Source organism: Terrapene carolina, unplaced genomic scaffold (genome assembly GCF_002925995.2).
Source record: "Terrapene carolina triunguis isolate 2854851 unplaced genomic scaffold, T_m_triunguis-2.0 Scaffold67, whole genome shotgun sequence".
NCBI classification, from domain to species: Eukaryota; Metazoa; Chordata; order Testudines; family Emydidae; genus Terrapene; species Terrapene triunguis.
In genome coordinates this window covers 29,598,535-29,620,173 of record NW_020664418.1, presented here as the reverse complement: position 1 = coordinate 29,620,173, position 21,639 = coordinate 29,598,535, and the positions used below count along the sequence as shown (strand labels likewise).

At 40.4% G+C, this 21,639-nt stretch overlaps 1 protein-coding gene across 1 annotated transcript in view; it reads right to left on the bottom strand.

The window, feature by feature from the left end:
* The window catches only part of LOC112106581 (unconventional myosin-Va), an 82,067-nt gene extending 61,388 nt beyond the window's left edge, over positions 1-20,679 (bottom strand). Inside the window, exons 1-8 of the mRNA XM_029910716.1 lie at positions 20,527-20,679; positions 14,848-14,991; positions 13,526-13,607; positions 11,318-11,425; positions 10,623-10,729; positions 7,392-7,657; positions 6,358-6,439; positions 620-760 (exon numbers count right to left, since the gene is read on the bottom strand). Coding sequence (XP_029766576.1) covers positions 620-760; positions 6,358-6,439; positions 7,392-7,657; positions 10,623-10,729; positions 11,318-11,425; positions 13,526-13,607; positions 14,848-14,991; positions 20,527-20,610 — 1,014 coding nt within the window. The 5' untranslated portion in view covers positions 20,611-20,679. The remainder of the gene's footprint in view (positions 1-619; positions 761-6,357; positions 6,440-7,391; positions 7,658-10,622; positions 10,730-11,317; positions 11,426-13,525; positions 13,608-14,847; positions 14,992-20,526) is intronic.
* Positions 20,680-21,639: the final 960 nt, after the last annotated feature.

Genomic DNA, 21,639 nt, shown 5'->3' with positions numbered 1-21,639 from the left:
AGTATAGTGGTTTTGCAGATTTTTATAGGAAGTTCTTTCCATACACAGAGAGGGCATAGGAGAAAGCATGAAGGTGATTAAAGAGAAATGAACTCCTGGGTGATGATGGCTGGCACCACTGGTTCAATAACGTAAGTGTTAAGAAGTGGGGGGAGGGGAAATAAGTCTTGGAGGACCTCAAAGGATTTAAGTAGTTTGTATTTGATGCAGCAGAAAAGGGGGAGCCAATGGAGGAATTCAAAAAGAGGGCTGATGTGGTCAGAGCACTGAGCCAGGGAGATAAGGATTTGAAAGGACTTCAGGTGGAGGGGTGAGGAGGAGAAAGTTGCACTTGTCAAACCTAGAAAGGAGAAGGTCACAATAGTCAAGACACGAGATGATTAGAGCCCGGACAGGAGCTATAGATATGTGGATTTAGAGGAAAGGCCGGAGTATGCTTGTCTTTTGTTCTCCAGTAGTTGCCAAATCTCTTCTTAGCCGCTCCAAATAACTTTAATCAGAGCATCAAAACAATCATTAAGTGTAGTTGACTTTATTCCCATAAGCACTGCATAACGATAACAGAAACAGGAGACCAGTGTATCTTGCAGTATAGAAGTCAAGTAATTTGAACACATACCTTACATTCCTCATCTAGCAGATCCAAGATGCCCAATTTGGCCTCTATGAGATTAATACAAGGCTGATTGTCATAGAAATCAATCAAGGTCCATGGAATTTGTTCCTTCATATATTCCTCCTGTTCCAGCTTAAAGACATGCTATGTGGGGGGGAAAAAAATCTTTAAGAGCAATGCCTGGCTTTTTTCCTAACTCACTCCTAAAAAGAATCTATTATATGGCTATCTGTGAACGTGTGTGTGTGTGTGTGTGTGTGTGTGTGTGTGTGTGTGTGTGTGTGTGTGTGTGTGTGTGTGTGTGAGAGAGAGAGATACAAACACATATATTTGCTTCTTCCACATTGTGCCACATGTTTTTGAAAACAAATAAGATACTCAAATACAAGGACAGCAATTATGACAGGTAAATTAGGGCCCAACAAAATATTCATAATGAAAGCTGAAATTCTTGAAATTTGAGATTTTCAAATTGTCAAGGTTTTATTAAATTTGCCCTGTTTCACACACAAAAAACCCTAATAATTTTTTGCATGTTTTCCACTGAGAGATTATTTTGAGATTCATTTGTTCTCAAATGGTGTTTATGTTCAAACTTTAAATTTTAACAGATTTTTTTGCAGAAAGAAAGATTTTTCATGTGTTTCAGTGTAAGAAACCCATTTTGCAAAACTCTGTGAAAAAGTTAAATTTTGCTGTAGCAAATTCACAATTTTATTTTAGTGATTATTTCATAGAAGATATAATAAAAAAAAAATGACACAGCCATAACAGAATGTGCACAGAAAGCAAAGTGAAAGTTTTAGAACAAAAATCCCAACAGTTAAATATTAAACATGCAAACTTTGGTCATTCTACAGTCATTCTTTTTAAAATAAACAAATCCTTTGTTTGTTTTACTCAGGTGTTTTTTGTTTAATATGGAGGTATACCTATCTCATAGATCTGGAAGGGTCCCTGAAAGGTCATTGAGTCCAGCCCCCTGCCTTCACTAGCAGGACTAATTTTTGCCCCAGATCCCTAAGTGGCCCCCTCAAGGATTGAACTCACAACCTTGGGTTTAGCAGGCCAATGCTCAAACCACCGAACTATCCCTCCCCCCAAACTATATTTCTATCCCAGCTAAATTGTAAATACATATAATTAGAGCTGGGTGACATTTTTTTAGTAAATAGAAATTTTGCCAAAAAATGCATTTTGGGGGCTCCAAAACTATTTGCAAAATCAGGGCAAATTTGACAAATTGTTTCATTTGTGGAAAAAAATGAAAAAACTTCAAAAAACACTTCATTTTGAGCATTTTGAAATTTTGTTTCAACTTTTCATTACAAAATGGCATTACATTTTCACATTTAGCCAAAAGAAAAAATTGCAAATTGCCCAAAAATGTTTCAGTTGATTATAAACAATTTTTTTTAGTTTGTTGATTTCACAAAAAATTTGTTTTGGTTTAAAATCAAACCTCCCCCCTGCACCTTGGATTTTTTGGTTTGGCCCCCAAATTGAAAAATTCATTATTTGCTCAGCTCTTTATATAATTGCTCTGACTCACAAAAAAAACAAATTCTGAATATATTCTAATAAATATCAACCTTTGTGATACTATTTAGGAGACGTAATTTTAGTGTTGATAAAGCCACACAATACCCAATGTAGAAGTCTATCAGTGCACTGTAGATCTCCAGCACACACCAGCACCAGACCATCGGAGTACGCTACATTTTAGGCACTTAACACCGACATTACACGGTAAGATAATTCCTCACTGGAAACTGAATGATATATAGGGTGACCAGACGTCCCGTTTTTAAAGGGACAGTTCCGTATTTAAGTCCCCCTGCAGGTGTCTCGACTTTTTCTTAAAAATGGGCAAATTGTCCTGCATTTTCTGTCTCACCCCATCAGTACTGGTGGGTACTGCTGCTGGCCAGATCCCTGCTCACCAGCCACTCATCCACCAGTGGTGAGTGGGGGGGTTCAGTGGCCAACGATGGGGTTGGGTGTGCAAGGCTGGTGGCAGGGTGAAGATGCAGCGCGTGGGGCTGGCCACTCTCCCTGCTGGTCTGTCAGCGCAGCCCCCCGCTGCATGATGGTTCTTGGCCAGCAGGGCCCCGCCCCCCATCCCGTTATGTGTCACCTCTGCTGCCCACTCATCGGCCCTTTATGTGCTCCCCTTCTCACTGTCCTCTCCCTGCTTTGCCCTTTTGCCCCTCCCCCTGCCCCGACACCCTGATCCTCCATATACTCCCCGGCGGAGCACATCCCCCTCCTAGCACTGTGCGGAGAACCAGCCCCTGGTCGGAGCCCTCAGCTCACCAACAGCCTGGCTGGCAGGCTCCTTCCTTCCCCCACTGCCTCTGGCTGGGCTGGTGCCCCGGGAAAGCCCAAGACCCTGTGGCCCCGCATGTGCCAAAGACCCGCACGTGCCAAAGGCCGGCACAGCGCTGGCATGGGGAAGCCTCTCCGCCCCTCAGCTAAGCTCTGGAAAGGTGGGGGGGAAGCGATTTCCAGCCTTTTCTTGCTCCGACCCCTGCAGGCTCCACAGCAGCCCCCCAGGCAGGGACTTAGCACCCTCTTCACCCACCCCACCCCCCTGCCCTGGGTCCTGCCCCCAGGGAGTGTGGGGCTGTTCTGTCCCCTAGGCACCCACCCTGCTGAGCCACCTCTCTGGTCCAGTTTGCTGAAGCCCCTGCAGTCAGGTTCCCTGAGCCCTGGTGCACAATGCATCCTCAGGGCTTAACCCCTTCCTGCCCATGCTGTAGCCAGGGAACAGGAGGCAGCTGAGTTATGTCGCTGGCCAGCAGCATCCTGGAGGTGTTAGCTGCCTTTCGACATTGTATGGGCAGGAAGGGACAAGCTGCTTCCAGCCACAGGGGAGCAGGGGGCCGGGGGGTGGGAAAGGGAAAGAGATGAGCTCTGCAAAGATATGGGCCAGGTCATTCCCCCATCCCGACTTGTGGCTGGAAGCAGCTCCCGTCAAAGGCTGCTGCTGGCCACATTCTGGTGTGAACCCTAACAGAAATGGGGGCTGGGGGGAAGCAATGTGACGCTCCATGCCCTCCCGTCCATGTGTTGCCTCTGGAAGATGTGGCACCAGGTACCAGGAGAGACTGGTCTGTTGATCTTTCCTGAGTACTGATTCACAGTACCATAAAAGATGACAAACTGCGGGTGCACAACAGCACAAAATTGTGGCAGATTGCTAAATGCAAAACCCCTTTTATTGAAGAAGTAGTCAGGTTGAATTTGAGCCATGTTCTCACCTCTAGATATACAGTTAAGTTCTGCATTTGCTAAGATACAGATATATCCAGGCAACCTATTTGTAAACATTTGGTAGTGTCACATTTTTTTTTTTAAACTTTAATGTCATTAGGTTTCCTGATTCCATAAAGTTCTGTTTTGTTACACAACTGCACAGCAGTCACCAATTCCACTTTCCACAACTTCCCTACAGCCCCTGGGGCAGAGGACATACTAGGAAAGGGAGTAAGTAGCCAAACTGTGATGTACTGTAGTATCCCCAGCTGACTATAGTCTCTAGAGGACCATAATCAGCCAGCCAGTTTTGAACAACCTCCAGGATCTGTGATGGCCCCCCATTTGTGCTGCATCCAATCCAAACTGGATGCAGCAGAAACTCTGGCCCTCTGGGTGCAGGGAACAAACACTGGTTTGGTAACCTCTTGGAGCTCATTATGGGGCACAGCAGCAGCCACAGAAAAGACCATCCATTCTCTCAGCCATAATGTGGGTGCAGGGTTTGCAGCTGCCATGTAAGGAAGGAAATAGAACAAGGGTGAAAGTAGTCTGTGTCACAAAAATGACTCCTTGGGATCCCCCTCAGTGACAGAATCTTTGCTATAAGGATGAGAAACCTTTGAAATACCTTAAAAGCAGGGCATAGAAGAAAACCTTGGGAAGCTGTGACCCTCTGTAGCAACAGCATCAGCAACACTACAATAATATTGTGGACATTTTGGAGTGGGAATATTCAACTTCATTTCTGATAGCTAGTTTACTTCCAAGTGCTCAGTAATTTGTGTAGCTGGGACATGTACTCATGGTGTAGGATCCAGCTTCTCAGAACACAAGCACTGTTGAGGTACATTTGCATATATATTTTAAAGCTATTCTAACACTCTAATGGAATCCAGCAATGCTGCTGACACTTAGGACCTGGCATAAATCACTCGGTTCATCTTTATCCAGATAAAATACATAATTACAAACTATAACTCTGGCTAAGGATAGCAGGGTTGTTATCTGTTAAAATTGAGTGCTCTCTGAAGAAGGAAGAATAAAGAAGCGCCTCTCACCCTGCTGACTCTAATCAATGTTAGGAAGTGGCTGTACTTTTAAAAATCATGCCAATGTACACCATAAACCAAGAAAATTAAAGTGGCAGATTTCCAGAAGTGAATGTCTTCTCGATGCAACCACTGAAGAGGTCTGCATTGAAAGATATGCAGATATGACTGGCTCCAAACTCACCTGCATAGTATTCTTATTGACAAGCAGTCTCGGCATCTTAATTGCAAAGCAAGGCTTCTGTTGCCTTAAAACTATATTACTATGATAAGAATTCAAAATATGCCCAGAGTAGCTGTTATTTATTCAGTGTTTCCCAACCGGTATGCCATCAGGCCCGAACAGGTGTGCCGCAGAATTTTGTGAAAAACTACATGTGAGAACAAAAAAACCCTTCCCTTGTATTTTAATTAGTGTCGGAGCTGGATTGCATTCAGTACTTTTCTTCTCTGGGATGAGGCCCCTTTCAAATATTATGCATGCATCACATTCCATTCCCCAAAGCGAGATTAAGATAACAAATTTGAATCCTGCAGAGTGGGGGAGGGGGGGAAAAGAAGGAGGGAAGCCACCTTCTGGTTGGCTGTCTGTCTCATTGCCCCACCTCCTCCAGGGGCAGAGCAACCAATCAGAGCTCAATCTCCCTCTTCTTCCCCTCCCCTTCCAGTGAGCAATAGGTTGGCTCCTCTGCCACTCCCCCTTCCTCCTGAATCTGCCAGCTGGGGCTTGGGGGATGGTGGGGGGAAGAGCCCCTGGAGCTTCCCCCTCCAGCCTGGAACATGAGCGAGAACCCCACTGCAGCCCCCCCAGGTTGGGAGAGGGACGAACCCCAGGAGAAGCAGAGGTGAGGCGGGGGGATTGAACTGGGGGATGGTGGGGGCTGGGTGTGAGGTGGGGAAGCTGGGGATGCTGAAATGGTGGGATGGGGAACAGGAGGGGGGGCAGGGCAGAATTGGTGTGAGGTGGGGCCTGGGGTGGGGTGGGGGAGCTGGGGAGGCAGAACTGGTAGGGTCTGGGTGGCGATGGGGCAGAACTGGGGTCTTGTTGGCGTAAAATGTGTGAGTCGACTGAAAATACTTGTCACCATCTGTACAATACAGTTAATGATGTTAGACTCTAACATCATTAACTACACTGTACAGAGGGTGAATAATAAAGGGTGGTAAACAGCTTAAACCGAGGCAATAAGAGGGCGAGTTCATTTGGAGACAATATGTTGGTGTGCCTCAAAATAATTAAAGATATCAAGGTGTGCCACGGCAGAGAAAAGGTTGGGAATCACCGCTCTTGATTCTCCTCCCATTCCACTCTAAGCTCCACATCTAAGACAGCTGGTTGTTATTTTGAAGGAATTCATCTCAGACACTGGGGATCTATTTAGCAGAACAGATGCTGGAGAAGGGAAGTGGAGCCAATAATTTCCTACTTACCATATTGAACTGTTGCTGCAGTTTTTCATTGGCATAGTTTATACAAAACTGTTCAAAGCTGTTTATCTCAAATGTCTCAAACCTGCAAAACCAAGACATTCAAAGTTACTACCACAATGTAAAGATGTAATAAATGATTCTGTAATCTTAAATCATCTCTCTAATCATATTTACACAGAACGATCAGTGGAATTCAGAGGGTTATACTGAGTATCAACATGACATAACAGAGTGACAGGACAAATGGGGCAATGACATCCCAGTGCCAGGAGCAATTCTGAGACACTTTCTCCTTGCTAAAGGAGTGTCAATGTGGTGATGCTCATGGTTTCTGGAGAGCATGTTAGCCATCCTTGCTTCCATAGTGCCCAATCTACAGAGCAGGCTTGGAAGAGAATGTACGTTCAACTCTCTGGGACAGAGGGAAAAGTGCTACAGCAGCTGCTGCTGCTGCAAAAAAAAAAATAAATAAATAAAAACCAAGAAAAAAAAAAAGATGAAAAGAAAGCCCAGAAAGGAGATGAGCAACAGTGCAAACTCAGAGGCATGCAACGGGGAAGGACCAGATGCCATTTATTAAACCATCAGCAGAAAAGTGGAAGATATCTGAAGCAGAATGGAATATGGCAGTTTAACCTTAACTACATACTGTTGGTTTTAAAAACAAACTTTAACCCAAATATTTGGACTAAACTGATCAATATGAAAGTCTAAGAACAAGCATATCTGTATATTGTAATTTTTCCCCATTGTGAAACATTAATGAACTACCAATGGCAAACTTGCTAAAGTCCAAGATCCAACTAAGAATGCCTAACCTGAAAGCCAGGACACAGGTCCTAGGCGGTGTGTCAAAACCACCACGAATAACTCATTACTGCCTTTAATCAGAGTAACTGGTCACCATTTTTTTCATGGTTTTCACCGCACACCAATACATGTGCTAAAGAATTTGTCAGCAACTCAGAGGCTACCCTCTTGCAGTAAGATACTTCTGCCCCACACACCTGGTATCTCTGACACAGAATACTCACCCGTAAATGTCCAAAACGCCAATGAAAGAATGCTGCTTTACAGTAGAATGCAGAGCTTTGTTCACATGATCAACAATCCAGTTAAAGAGTTTAGCGTAGATATGTTTGGCAAGAGCATCTCTGGCATTGATGGCCTGCAGTTTGGAAATTGGTTTGATGTAGGTCTCAGAGGCAGTAGCAAGCTTCCTATGGCAAAGCCAGTGGGACATCTCTTGGTACTCCACACCCATGAGGTCACAGAAGATGGTGAGGGGTTCATGTTTGTGCTAAAATAAAAATAATCTCCTTAGGTAATATTAACAATATCACACATTTAATGTCAGTGGATTTTTCTGTTATGAAGTTATCAAATATTGAGCTGCAACAATTATGTTTTCACGCCTCTTTCTTTCTCTATATCTATTTACCGACTTGTGTCTAGCACTCAGATACTTTAGTAAATTAGCATAATCATGGAAATAGCAACATAATTTCCTTTAAGTGTGTGTTTGTGGGTTGATCCCCATGCAGAGTATTCACAACCCAAACAAAGAAATGAGCTACAAAAGTTTTCATGTGGTGACTAAGTTTTGGAGTCATTATCTACTGAGCTAAAACAATCAAACTCTGATTTGACTTAGAAACCAGAGAAGCTTTACAGCACATATGTATTTACCCTAGTTGACAGTATTTGTATTTAGTATCTGAGAGTGCATGCTTCAGTTGCATAAACTGGATGAAATCAAAAAGAGGAGCGGTGTGTGGGTGGGTGTATTTAGGAGGGAAAAGTATAAAATATAGGAGCGCTAATCTGGGCAACATTCTCATACACTCATATATAACCATGCTAGTGAGAGATCAACGAAGTTCTATTGAAGTCAAAAGTCAAGTATTAACAGGGGGCAAAAAAGGAAGGGCTTTAGAAACCTGGTCTCAGATATAAACATCAAAAAAGGTGTTTCCCCATTGAATTCTGGGGAGAAATATAAAACAGTCAAGCATGTTAAAAGATGTAATTTAACTCTCACATTGAACTGTATGCCTGAGATAGTCAGATTTTCTGCCATAGGTATAAAACACTGAATTGATCACCCATACTTCTACATGACAGCAACTCAGTCAAGTGCTGCTCATGAGCTGGGGAGCCCCACACCTAATCATTACCAAGTAAATCGCCACCTTATATCTCAACTGATAGCACAGATCTTTCCCATTAATAAAAAATTTCCCTAGCCCCACCACTTTCAGCTTCACTGAATACACCCGTGTAGCTCAGTAGTCAGCTGACAAGAAGCAGGAACAAAGGGATTTGAACAGGACCAAAGGGAGTTCTTCTCCTACAGACAACTGGGCACTGAAGGCCAATAACATAATGATCTCTCCGTTTTATTTTCTGACCTTCAGCCCCTGCCCCTTCCTTCTTTTTGAAGTGTTTGGGGCACACTATACTTTACAGCATCGAATTCCAGTTAACTAAGGATGTCTTTCCGTTTACCGATAATGACTAACTGTATTGGAACAACAAGATGACAAACAAACAACAAAATAATCAAGCTATAACAACGGGAAGGTCCTTGTTTACAAGCTAGACCCAGACTAATTATGTCCTTAATTCATCTACATCCAAAACCGCGCACCCGCACTTGTTTCCAACTGGCACGTCTTCCTGAAATCGCCAACATAAAACATGTCAAGACTGAAAGGAGGAGTAATCGGAGTCACTACAGGTCTTAAAGCTCCCTATATCATAGTGACAATAGAGTCTCTTACCCAACAAAGTCACTCAGTACCTTCATAATACACGTGCTCCTTTGCTGCTTATTTCAAGGTTTAAAGGTTCAACATACAATTTAGTTGCAATACAGCAACGGCCATCATAGTAAGTTTCAGTTCTGCCAATGTGAAGATGATTTTGGACATGCTTTCAAGCAGCTCAATTTCGTCACTGGTGCTGCTGCACATTCTTTAGAGACTTAAAATAGTGTCAAGAATCTGAGAAATACTGCACGCATCCTGACATTAACAAAAGGGTAAATATTCATGTTCTGCTTTGACATAATGGGCCAAATTCTAGGCAGAGATCTCTAATGACATTAGCAGAAGTGTCATGCCACTGACCATAGAAGGGGTAGCATGTGTCCCTCTTTAGTTTCCTACCTAGAATCACTACTTGATGCATTGTTTCCAAGAAGAGCCCGTTTAAGACACACTCAATGGGGTCACCCTCATTGATGGTTGCAGTGAAACTGTACCAGTTAGATTCAGAATGTGGTGTCAGAGCAAGAAGACTCCTCAGCTGTGCTCTGACACAGAACTTGCTGTCATACATCCCAGACTACTAGCATGGGCACTTGAGCACTGACAGCAAACACAAATGAGAAAGGGGGAAACTGGAATTGCTGCAGCTTGGAGAGCAGTGGAAGGAAAATAAACGCTGCCTGGCTCATTAATAAAAATTCAGGGCCTGATGAGAAAAAAAGCTTCTATCATTTGTGAGCCCAAGGAAAACACACACAAGAGCAAGACAAATCAGTCCCTTTTGTTTCCCACTGCCAGGACACACGTCACCTGCAGGAAGCCTTTGCGGGAGAGAGATAAATGGGATTGTCCTCAATGAGCAGAGAAAGGAGCTACACTCAGCATACACCATATAGACTCTTCGCTGCTTGCTTCTTAAATGGTACGAGAGGAAAAGTTCCTGCAGCAATGACCAGCAAAACCCCGGAGCAGTTAACTTGCTGAACCTTCTTTTCCCTCTGTATAGTATGGTCACCTCCGGACAGCCCAGTAAGATGGCGTATTTTGTGAAATGTTCGCTTTGTGGATATTTGGATCAGTTTGGCATTTAGCATCAAACTAGAGACAGAATTCCAGCAAAAATCCTAGACAAATCACAGGACCATTTGGTGTGGGAGTACAGACACTCACCCACCCTCTCAGGACTTCTAAGCTAGCATGTCTGGAAGAGTTCCCTAGAAAAGCCCATTTGAGAATTCAGCAGGGAGTCAAGAGAGCCTCAGAAATAACATGGAGAGCCTCTGACAGGGGTCTAGAAAGGGAAGAGCAGAATCCATCTGTGAAGAGCAACAGGAAAAGTCATACCAATCTAGAAATAAAAAGAAGTTGCTTGTATTTTTGTACTGGCCCTACTTTGCATGGGGGCCTCTGCAAACAAATAAGACATCCAACCAAAAAATACAGAAGTGTCACAATAGAGTGTAACTATATCCTTTAAACACATTTACAACTTACGGGGATCGTGCAGCTGTCAGCATCCCGAGAGGTAAACCCCACGTTGCCCAGGTGAAGGATCCCAGCGAGGATTCGAAAGATTCCCATTTGGTGGGAATCATTAATCCCTGAAAGAAGATGAATAAAATGCCCTGAGTGCAGAGTGAAAGAAAGACCAAAGAGAGACCCTGCTGCTGAAAAGAAGGGTCCAATATTTGTAAACAGGAATGATAAAATCTGCTGGAATTTTGTGGGAAATTGCCACCACCTCCCATCTCTCAGTTGTGTGAGGAGTTCTGCAGAGAAAATACTACTAGAAAATTATACTTAGCCCTCCTATTACTATGTGTTACCATACGACATTATAATAAGATGCAAGGATGATTCACTTTAACAAACTACTAAATATTTTAATGAACTGCCTGTATTGCTGCTTAGACAAAGTTTTACAAAACCCACAAAAATCTTATATACTGCACCACGGGGAATCCAGCATTTATTATTACTTAAATAATGTTTCCTCTTCCCTGCACTAAAAATTTGATGATACAATACCTTCATTATACTTTAAAAGTATCTGAATCCCAAAGGTTATCAAAGTCTCTCTATTTTAAATACAATATAGAAAGAATGAACTAAAACAGACTATATAAGAACAGCTATGATTCCGAAGTCTGAACTAGACCCATGCTTCTCCAGCATAATAGTAGAATTACCTAGCAAACTGCAGGCCTGTCTGGTGTGTACCATTTCCTTAGCATCATCAATGCCGTCAATCACTGGACTACCTCCTTGCTTCGTATAGTGAAAGTAATTTGCATTCCCTACAAAAAAGAACAACAATTTTTACACACACTAAAGTAGAAACCATACAACTGCAAACAACTCTGTGTTAAGCTGTGTAACAGGTAAAGCTCACTTGAGCTTCTAAACCTGAATGGCAGAACCCATGGTTTGAAATACATTTCAGTTTATTGGAATCATTGACTCCTCTGGGCCATCTGCATTAGTGGACTGCTCTCTTTCAGGTTTAACGCTGCATCTAAATGTTTCTAAAGCCATTTGCTCCTGCAATAGGTTTGCTGTGTCCATACTAATCAGCATAGTCTCTGGAAGCTAGTACTGCAGAGCCTGTTGTATTGATCTCAAGATCCAAAAAAGTTAAAGGTGTTATAAACCCTTTTACTGTCCCATCAATTGTCACAACAGTCCATACACAGCATGTCTTCATGTGCATGGAAACAATTATCCTGCAAGTCTCAGCCACCCACCCAAGATTAGGTGCACAGTTGACAGTAGGGTTCTAATGTCATGGTGCACATATATTTTAAAATTGATTGTGCATGTAGTTTTTCCATTGCCATGCTTTCTAGTCTCAATCATAGAATATCCAGGTTGGAAGGGACCTCAGGAGGTCATCTAGTCCAACCCCCTGCTCAAAGCAGGACCAATCCCCAGACAGATTTTTGCCCCAGATCCCTAAATGGCCCCCTCAAGGATTGAATTCATAACCCTGGATTTAGCAGGCCAACGCTCAAACCACTGAGCTATCCCTCCCCCCTCAATGGTATAGTCCAGAGTATGTTTATAGTTGGTTCTGTCTAAGGACTGATGCATTCACACTATGCTAAGCCCTCCAATTGATTATGGGCGTAACACCTGGCATCCACTACAGTGAGCGCTGCAACTTCTTGAGGTGATTGTGCTCAAGGATGCTGTATGTGTAGTTTTGTTAAAGATTTTAGTGTATTTGAAAATATTAAAGACAATAACAGTTTCCTTCTTTCTCCTGTTTTTCCCTTGTCATCTAGTAAGGGCTGGGAAAGGGGTCCTCTGAATCACTTCTTTAGCCAGAACAAGATCAGTTCCCTCCTGCAACATTTATGGCAGTTGTCCCCTCAGGGGCTGTTCAGTGCCCCACAAGGGGAGGAGGAAAGGGGAGAAAATAAAATAGCTTTACAACATTAATGGTTATCGAATAGGTTTCTAATGCTATAAAACTAATTTTTAAGAACACACAAAAACAAACAAAACTTCTATTGCTTGATTTTATACATTCTGCTTTTATTTGTGAGGGATACCAGGAAATCAGCTGAGCAGAAATCACCCACCTCTCCATCCCAACCACCACTTATCTGCTCTTGGACCTGCCAGCTTGCTGGTGGTGGGAAATCAGAGTACACTGGGGGGGGGGGGGGGGGGGGGGGGGGAAGGGAATACATTGTAGGATGAAGCAGTGGGGCTGGCTATCCCATAGCAGCTACAGTGCCTGTGCTTTCCATCTACAGCAGCACTGAAATGATTTGAAATCAACTGATGTAGTGAAGGCATTCCCAAGACTTGCTCAGAGCTGAGCCAATCACATTTTTATTTATTTATTTATTTTTATTTTATTTATTGGTTATTAGTTAACACTTATGAAACACTAAAAGTAAATAAGTGTGGACACAAAGTTTTGTACAAACTTTCCAGACACTTGTGCTGATACTGAAAACTTCAAAAAAATCCTCTGGAGAGATGGAGCTACAGAAAAAGACCTATTAGGTTACCTAGCCCATCCCTAGGCCAAGACAGGAATATTACAGTTATGGTTCTGTGTCTTGACTAGGTCACTTTTAAATGACTCAAGAGATAGGAGGTCCACCACTGCCCCTGAGAAAATATTCTACGCTCTGGTGCATATCTATGTACTGTACTGATGCCTGCCATTAGTGTGTATTAGCTTACATGGACTATGTAAATCTGCAAGTTTGCTTTTTTAGAAATAAAATATCTATTTACTTATTTTTTTTAGCTGTAAGCAGCTCAGGGTTAATAAGAATTTAAAAGACAGTGATTCTTGTTTTAGACCCATCACTCACAGAGCTTAGAGATAATACTTTGTACATACTGATTGCACAGTACACTGGATATGAATTTCATACCTAATCGCAGTGTTTTAAACTCAGGTAATGCTGCAGAGGCACAGAGCTGGTAGAAAATGTGATAATTTCTCTCCTCTTCTGCCTTTAAGAAAAAAAAAAAAGAAGCAATTACATTTCAGAATTTACAACTGACACAAATATCTATCAGAAGGACAGAACTTCTAGATTTAATATATTCTATGGCAATTAGGAACTCAGAGAAAGCCACAACGAAAATGAAAAAGTAAATCAACCTCTATCATTTCTTTCTTGGTTAATCTACTTCCAACAGCAATACGTATGCAGAAAAATTAAAGCTGCAGGATTTCACTTTTTAGGTTTGTGACTACTATTGAAACACAGACATACCATTTTGTGGGTGTGCAAAGTGGTCATACTTAATAACTTTACAACTGCATAAGATAACTAAATACCATTGCCTCACAGTTTGCAGTATTCTAATGAAAGGAACACAGAGAAAGTTATTTGCACTCATGATGCCCAAATTTTTAGTGCCAATACCACCATTATAAACTAAGATACTCTTATGTTTAGAACTTCAAGAAAGACTCCTCTTGGGCTGAACCATAGCATAACAGGTCTCTATTCATCCATTACTTACAACATGCTACAGTGTTCTACAATAATAACCCAAACAATGCAGTGGCACTATTGTAAGCTGTTATTTATTATTTCTGTTACAGTAGTGCTAAAGAATCCCAATCAAGGATCAAGGCCCCATTGGATTAGATGGAAATGTAACAAAGATAACAGTTCTGTCCCCAGGATCTCTCAGTCTGCATGACAGACAGGACACAAGAGGTGGACAAAAACAGGCAAAGGGGCTAGGTATGGGTTAGGAGGATGAGGTAATAAAGCAAACAACTTCAGCAGAAAAACAGAAGTCACAGATTGTCATAATCAACGCCAGATGGGGGTGATTTGTAGGTATCATGACAGAGGTCAGTTTTAAAGGAGGGATTTAAAAGAGGATAAGATGGCAGCTTTATGAATATCAACAGAGATTTTCCCCATGCGTGCGCAGTTTCTGTTGTGTTCTGAGACACAACTGTAAAATATTGTAGTACACGTACTCTGATGTCCACTATTATGTTGAAGATGTTTAACCCTTAGATATACAGTATATTCTTATTGCCATGTATACAGATTTACAAGCATAATTGATTAATATGCCTAAAAGCTATCTCTCGCTGCTTTCTTGGTGTTATATTACAGCTGCAAGACACTGGTGGCTTCTTAGAAATGAGAGATGCCTCACACTAGCTGGCAGTAGGATTTTTTATATAATCACATAAACACACACAATAAGAGGATTGTATTACCTGAAATACCACTCTTGATTTTTCTAAGAGGTAAGTTCTCATGTTAGCACCAATGATTCGGTACCTCTTATCGAAACCAATTTCAATGTACTTCCCAAAACGACTACTGTTGTCATTCCTTGTGGTTTTGGCATTTCCGATGGACTAAGGGAAAAACACATACAGATTTAATAGCTCATGGAAATTCTCTTACCTGTCTGTTCTCCTACATGGTTCACAACTGTGTTTCCAAAATTAGCAAGAACTTAATAGTGAATTCTTCTGTCCTAGTAGGGAAGCAACTTCCTAGGTTATAGCAAACTTACAGCAGGGTTCTTCCATTAACACCAATATATGGAGTTGGCCAACACAGTAATGCTTTCACCTTCACAGCTGGATTTTCCAACTCAAAAAATAATCATGATAACCCTCCAAGGATTTGGAATTTTTCTAGTTGAATAAAACTTCTTAGAAAATGTGCATTGTCACAAAGATAGCCTTTTACAGGGCTTATGGAGACCATAAGTGATAATAAATATGCATAGCACCTCTAACTTTGGCCATCACTGCAGTTCTGCCTAAAATAATCCTATGACCCAGTCAACAACCTATATTTTGCATAGTTAATAATATATAATAAATAATCTATAATCAGTTACATTTCCAAAAAATTAGTGCCCCAGACATGCTGTTACAGCATATTTACTTTGTGGGTGAATTTCATGTACTAGGACTAGTTAGCACTCTGTGAGAACAAACCACAGGAATAGGTTCCACATTCCAGAATATAATATATGCAATACTCCTAAGGATCAAAGAAAGGTTTAATAAAAAGTATACACTATTTCTTGGATAGTACAGTACATTTTATGAATCTTTATAAATTTCACTCTTCAAAAGACTGCTACTTCTTGGACTATTTGTGCAAAAGAGAATTATGTGAAGTAGGTTTGTAAGATCAGACCTCTGGTATATAAAGCTGTATTTCTTCACTGGGGTTATCTTCAGAAAATGCCTGAGCTCGCTTTAAAGAGCCATTTTTAGAGAGAGAGAGAGAGAGAGAGAGAGAGTGTGTGTGTGTGTAAGTAAAATCATCTCAGCTGACAGGTGATCTTTTTTTCAAAAAGTTATGAGCATGTGGAAAACTAGGTTTATAAGAAACTGATTTTCAACCTTAACTACAGCAGTCACTCCTAGTCAAGTGCTATTATACACACAGAGAGATAATATTGCATAGATCAACAGTCAGATCAGACAAGCTGGGCAGTTTTAATTCTTCAGAAAGAAGCGTCTCAAGCATAAAGACAAACAGAGTAATACCATCTGGCATCTACACTAAACCATGATATAATGGAAGCACCTCCACATGCATTTTCATGTGTGTGTTACACTGTTAAGAAATTTTCAAATAGTTATGATGGAGTAATAGATAATTTCCAAGATGTATTGTGATTCTGTTTTGTGGTGATGGGGGTAAGTCTGATTACTAAGAGAGACAAGAGGTAATAGCAATAGTTATTTTTCAAAGAAAATAATCATCTGTCATGATCTAAGTTAAAACCACTGGGCTCTTTTTATGAGGAGAGGATTAAGGTAGGTTCTTTAGGAAGTGAAACCAATAGTCAGCGGGAATCAGCAGTGAATCAGTTAACAGCTAGTGGCATGACACATAGCTGATTGTGGCTTGTTGGCACGTATTGCTAGTTCAGGACCTGAGGTAGGGGAGGTATAGCTGGTCCATGGTTGCCCATCTCAAAACCTCAAGTCATATCACAATATAACCCGAAGAGAGAAGATGGAAGGATGGGCACAAGGGCAGTGTTTTGCAGTTGTGTGACTCCATCTCAGCCAGCATGTACAGGAGGCCTAAAGTTATTGATGGTTGTGGGTCCAGAATATTCCATCTCTGATTTTTATTACAACCTTATTGCTTTTACAGTTAACACCTTCACTGCTGTAAGACAAGAAGGGAATTCTTAATAGAATGTAAATGGAATGTTGAGATGTATAATTCAGATTATGCTGAGACAGAAGCAAGCACTTTCTTCTTTCCCTTAGGAACCAAGTACATTACTCATTATGCAGCAGTTAACCGTTTAGAAATTACTAGGGTTACCTGCTTTTAGCAAAGGTCTGTGCAGAAACAGCATATGGAGTAATTACCTTTAGACAGCATATCATTCTTCTGAAATTTTATTGCATTTAAGATGTAAAGTATATAATCATGGCAGGATGCAATATAATACTCAACTATATCATAACTATGGAATGTAAAGCTACAGTACATGTATGTCCTACTTTTCTGGCTCATGTAGCCACTCTGTAGAAACTTTGTGCTGAAATAAGAAATGGGGGAAACAAGAAAAACTGTGACCAAATAGCAACTGTTGAATTGTTTTAGGTTTTGAACTATGCAAGCAAAAGATCAAAACTCACTGAGCACTAGCAAGTATACTGCACAGTAACCAGGAGCTAGAGTTCTAGAAAGGAGTATGCAGTTATAGCAGTAGCACACACAGATGACCAAATGGATGTCTATGTGGTCATTTGCAGTTACCACAAAGGTTACAAGTAATATAAATAATATTATTAGCAGCAAATAATGCACACCTTCACAATTCTAAAAATCTGGCCCCGATTGACATATAGGGTTATGAGCATTCAAATGATTAAAAATTGCTGCTATTGTAACATATGTTGCTGCGTTGTGAATAATTATGTAATACTATTATTTTATCAAGAAAACTATTACTGCTCTGCAGTGGCCGCTTATCCCTCAGAAATAATTAATTCCTCCTTCATGTGCTCTAATGCCCTAGGTTTTATATGTATAAAATTTGTACTTCAAAAACAGACATTTTTAAAAAAACGTAATTTTAAAAAGTCATTGGAACCATAAATATAGTAGTGACCAGAGTAAGTTTTAGAAATTTTCCAACTATACCTTTTACTTATATTATAAATGAATGATAATAGTTCTTTCAGAACTGGGTCAAGTTATATAAATAGTACATATTTTAAAAAGTCAATAATTACATATTTACAGAGGATTGTAGTTATTGATCACAAAATAATTTAAAAAGTCACTAGCAATGCACATTATTTAATTGATCAGCAGTCATTATGAAGTACTTAGTAAATAAAAGCAATAAAGGACAGTGTCAGAAGTATTTTGTCATGAATAATTATAGTTGCCAAAGCTCCGTTGCTTAGAATGTCAGTTTAGAAGCACGAAAATAAAATAGCATTCCCGTTCCGATTTACTACCTTTTCATCTGACAAGTGCTGACTTCTTTCCTGTTTCAAATTAACCATACAATTAGGAATTAATTTTTTTGCCAGTTCTGCAACTGCAGAATTCAAAATGCTGTTTTTGCTACTCTGTATCCTACTTAAATGCAACTGCAGATTTTTCAAAAACAAAAACAAACAAACAAACCAACCACATTCCCAGCTATGGCCTAATAGATTTAAAAACTCAGAAGTTGCCTGTAGTCTAGAGGACATCCTCCACTCAACTGTAATAGTTTTAAAAGTAAGTCAAATATCAGTCTGCACAGGATTGACACTATCCTTTACAGATTACAAAGGCAAAAACAAAGCACTGTAATTTTTATTTTTAGATACAATAATTAAAGATGGAGAGTCATATTTTTAGTCTTCACTTTAAATTTCCTTGCTTTGGAAATTAAATCACACACTTAATTAGTGGTCAGTTTGATATTTTTATTTTATTTTTTGGAGGAGGATTGCTTGGTTTAAGATTTTAACTCAAGTAAAATAGCAAAATACCTCAGGTGACCCACTAGTAATTTCTTCATATTTCAGTCTAAATTGTGCAAACAGAATGCAAACAGTGAAAACGACAAGAGGTCTCCGACTTCTGCTGCCATTTCTTACTCCCCTTCATGGTTGGCTCCCTTCCTGCATGCGCTATTCTACTAGATTAATGAAACCCCAAACATTATTGGGTTAGATCCTGGACTGTGTTAGCCTATAGTTCAACCGTTTGAAGTAAGGTTGTCAATATGGTACAAACACACACATGCACCAGAGGCATGAAACTGGTTAAAATTATTCTCATTCTCCATGAATGATTAAGCCTGGGCTAATTCCTTCCTGTTCTATTTCAAAATGCATTTCCATTTCTACCTCAGCGAGTGAGTCAGTCAAGGCAGATTATAAAACTCCCAGAGCAAATCTGTGTTCTTTAAGTCATTATAAGAACAGCAATCAATTGGAACAGAGTGCAGTTGGTATCCCCAGGGGTATTAAGCCACAAGACTTTGCTTTGAAATGCCACACAGCACTGCAAACCAGGCAGAATTACCTTATGAGAGAATACATCAAAATCACATGTGCCACACTTGTGCTAGGCAGTTATAGCGCCATCTGTGCTTTTGGGGAGTCAAGAAGTGCTTGAGCAAGGAGGAAAGAAGGAATAAAAAAAATTTATTTTAAAAAAATACTGGAAAAAGAAAAAAGGTGGCATTATTTGCATCAGAGTTAGTGATTTTTCCGTAATTTCACATATTTTAACCGTGAGCCTATGAGAAATCATATTAGCTTGAAAAACACTTACTACTTCAATATCTTCACTCTATACCACATGGATACTAAGTATCCACTGAGTCATCAATTGCTCTAGCATGGAGTTCCACTTTCTTAAGGCATACAGGTCATGTACACATGTTTTCTGCGGAGTTATTTATCTTAAGGAATTCCCCTGATATTTGTTTTTTCCCCTTGTTTCATTGTAGTTCTTTTACTGACCAATACTTCAGCTATAATTTGAAACTACAGGACAATTTTGCCAGCAAAAGAAGTACTGTAGTACAGCTAAATGGGAACACAGAGAGGATGATCATTAAGAACTGTTTCTGCTAGATCATGAGATCTTGTTTTTCAAGTTGTCCTCACGTCTGGCTGTAGAACAGTTATCCTGCAGCAATAGGGAAATTCCATGTTTGTCTCACAATATATTGTCAGCACTCTTGCCTCCTGGCCAAAAGAACATGGGGGTGAAGTCCAGCCTAGTTAGCTAGTGGGGCACTGGTTCAAGGAAGGGGATTATCCTCAACATTATAACAAGATCTCAATATTGCAAAGTGAATTTTTTTCTATTATATTTTAGCATCACAAGAACCAGTGTTTCATGCAGGTATAGATAGATGTTTTTCACTCTGTCTTCCCAATAAGAGTTATATCCCATACAACTGAACTTTTGCGCTATACATCAAAACTTTTCCCAGTAAAGCAAAATGGAATAGAATATAACAATATATTACATTTGAAGGGCATCATTTAAAGATTCTATGGAAAAAAATATGGGTGTTAAACCTTCTGTGGATTTTACGTATCTCCCCCCGCCCCCACACACACTTCCTCCGCGTTTATTTGGCTAGTGGTCTGAAAAATCAGTGTTATATAGCTACTTTGCTGTACTGAATTTGTCACATCCTCTTTCTTCCCCACCTCCTCCTGAACAGTGCACAAAAAGACATCTCAATTTAGAGCCCTTTCTGGGAAAGAGAAAGAAGACATGATATTATGGCAATCCTTATAAATTTTATCTTCAATCCAATGTTTGAATGCCTTAAAAAATCAATTGCATTTCTATTCACTGAGTGTTTGTAGTAGCTACCAATAGTAGCAGCAGAAGTAAGCATATAGGATAAGATAGTGCATCCGCTCTCTTACCTCCATGATAGGGTTGGAAGCCAGTACTTTCTCTTCAACATTAGCTTCACTGGCAGAACCACTTACAGTGGCAAAGTATCTCATGGCATACTTAGCAGAGACAGTCTTTCCTGCTCCAGATTCCCCACTTACAATGATTGACTGATTCCGTTCATCTCTGAAACACAAAAACATGTTAATTACCAGCTGTTTGCTAAAGTAGACCTATTTTTCATGTATCCAACTTGGCAACAACCCTTTCACCATATATGGTAACACTACATATAATGTGCATGCATATGGTTAAAAGAAGGCTGTTGATGATCTAGCTTCTTGTTGAGCTAACTGGGCCCTAGTGCTTGGCCAGGATGGGAATTCAGAATCAACACGGCCATTTCAGTCTGCTCTGACATTAGATTTCCTCCAAAGCACTTGACCCTGTAAATTAACTTGAGCTTCATCCTGTTTATCTCAATAACACATTGTAGTGCCTTCTATCCAGATTCCCGAAGTGCTTGACAAAGCTGGGTAATTATTACTGCCCGCATTTTACAGATGGGGAAATGTGTAGCATATTCAGAAACAAAAGGACTGTCTCCTAACTCCTGTTCTTCTTATGTAACCATAAGACAATTCTTCCTGTAACCCTATTCCCTGCATTTGTTCTAGACATTAGTGTTTTGAACAGTCTTGCTTGATTATTTAACAGCAGCTCTAGAGCTAAAAGCGTCCCTTTGTTGTAAGGCAATTTCTTCTTATTTTTTTAAAAATCTCCATTTGTTACCATTTTTTTCCCTTCCAAAGCAAGCCTTGCCCATAGCCTCTGGTTTGAGAAGCTCTACATCTAACGAACATGTAGCTTTGCCTGTGAAAACCACTGTTTAAAAAGATCCAAACCTTTTAAAGTGTTGTAACAATAAAAAGTATACATCACTTCTACAGAGCTTTAGATTTCCAAAGTAATGGACAAACTATAGCTAATAAGGTTTCAGACAGATATCCCTGTAAGTTAGGTAAGCATTATCTCTAATTTACAAATGGGAAAACTGAGAAAGAAAGGATAAATGACTTGCCCAAGAATGTATTGAGAATCATTGACAGAGCTGGGATTAGAGTTCAGGAGTTTGTTCCTAA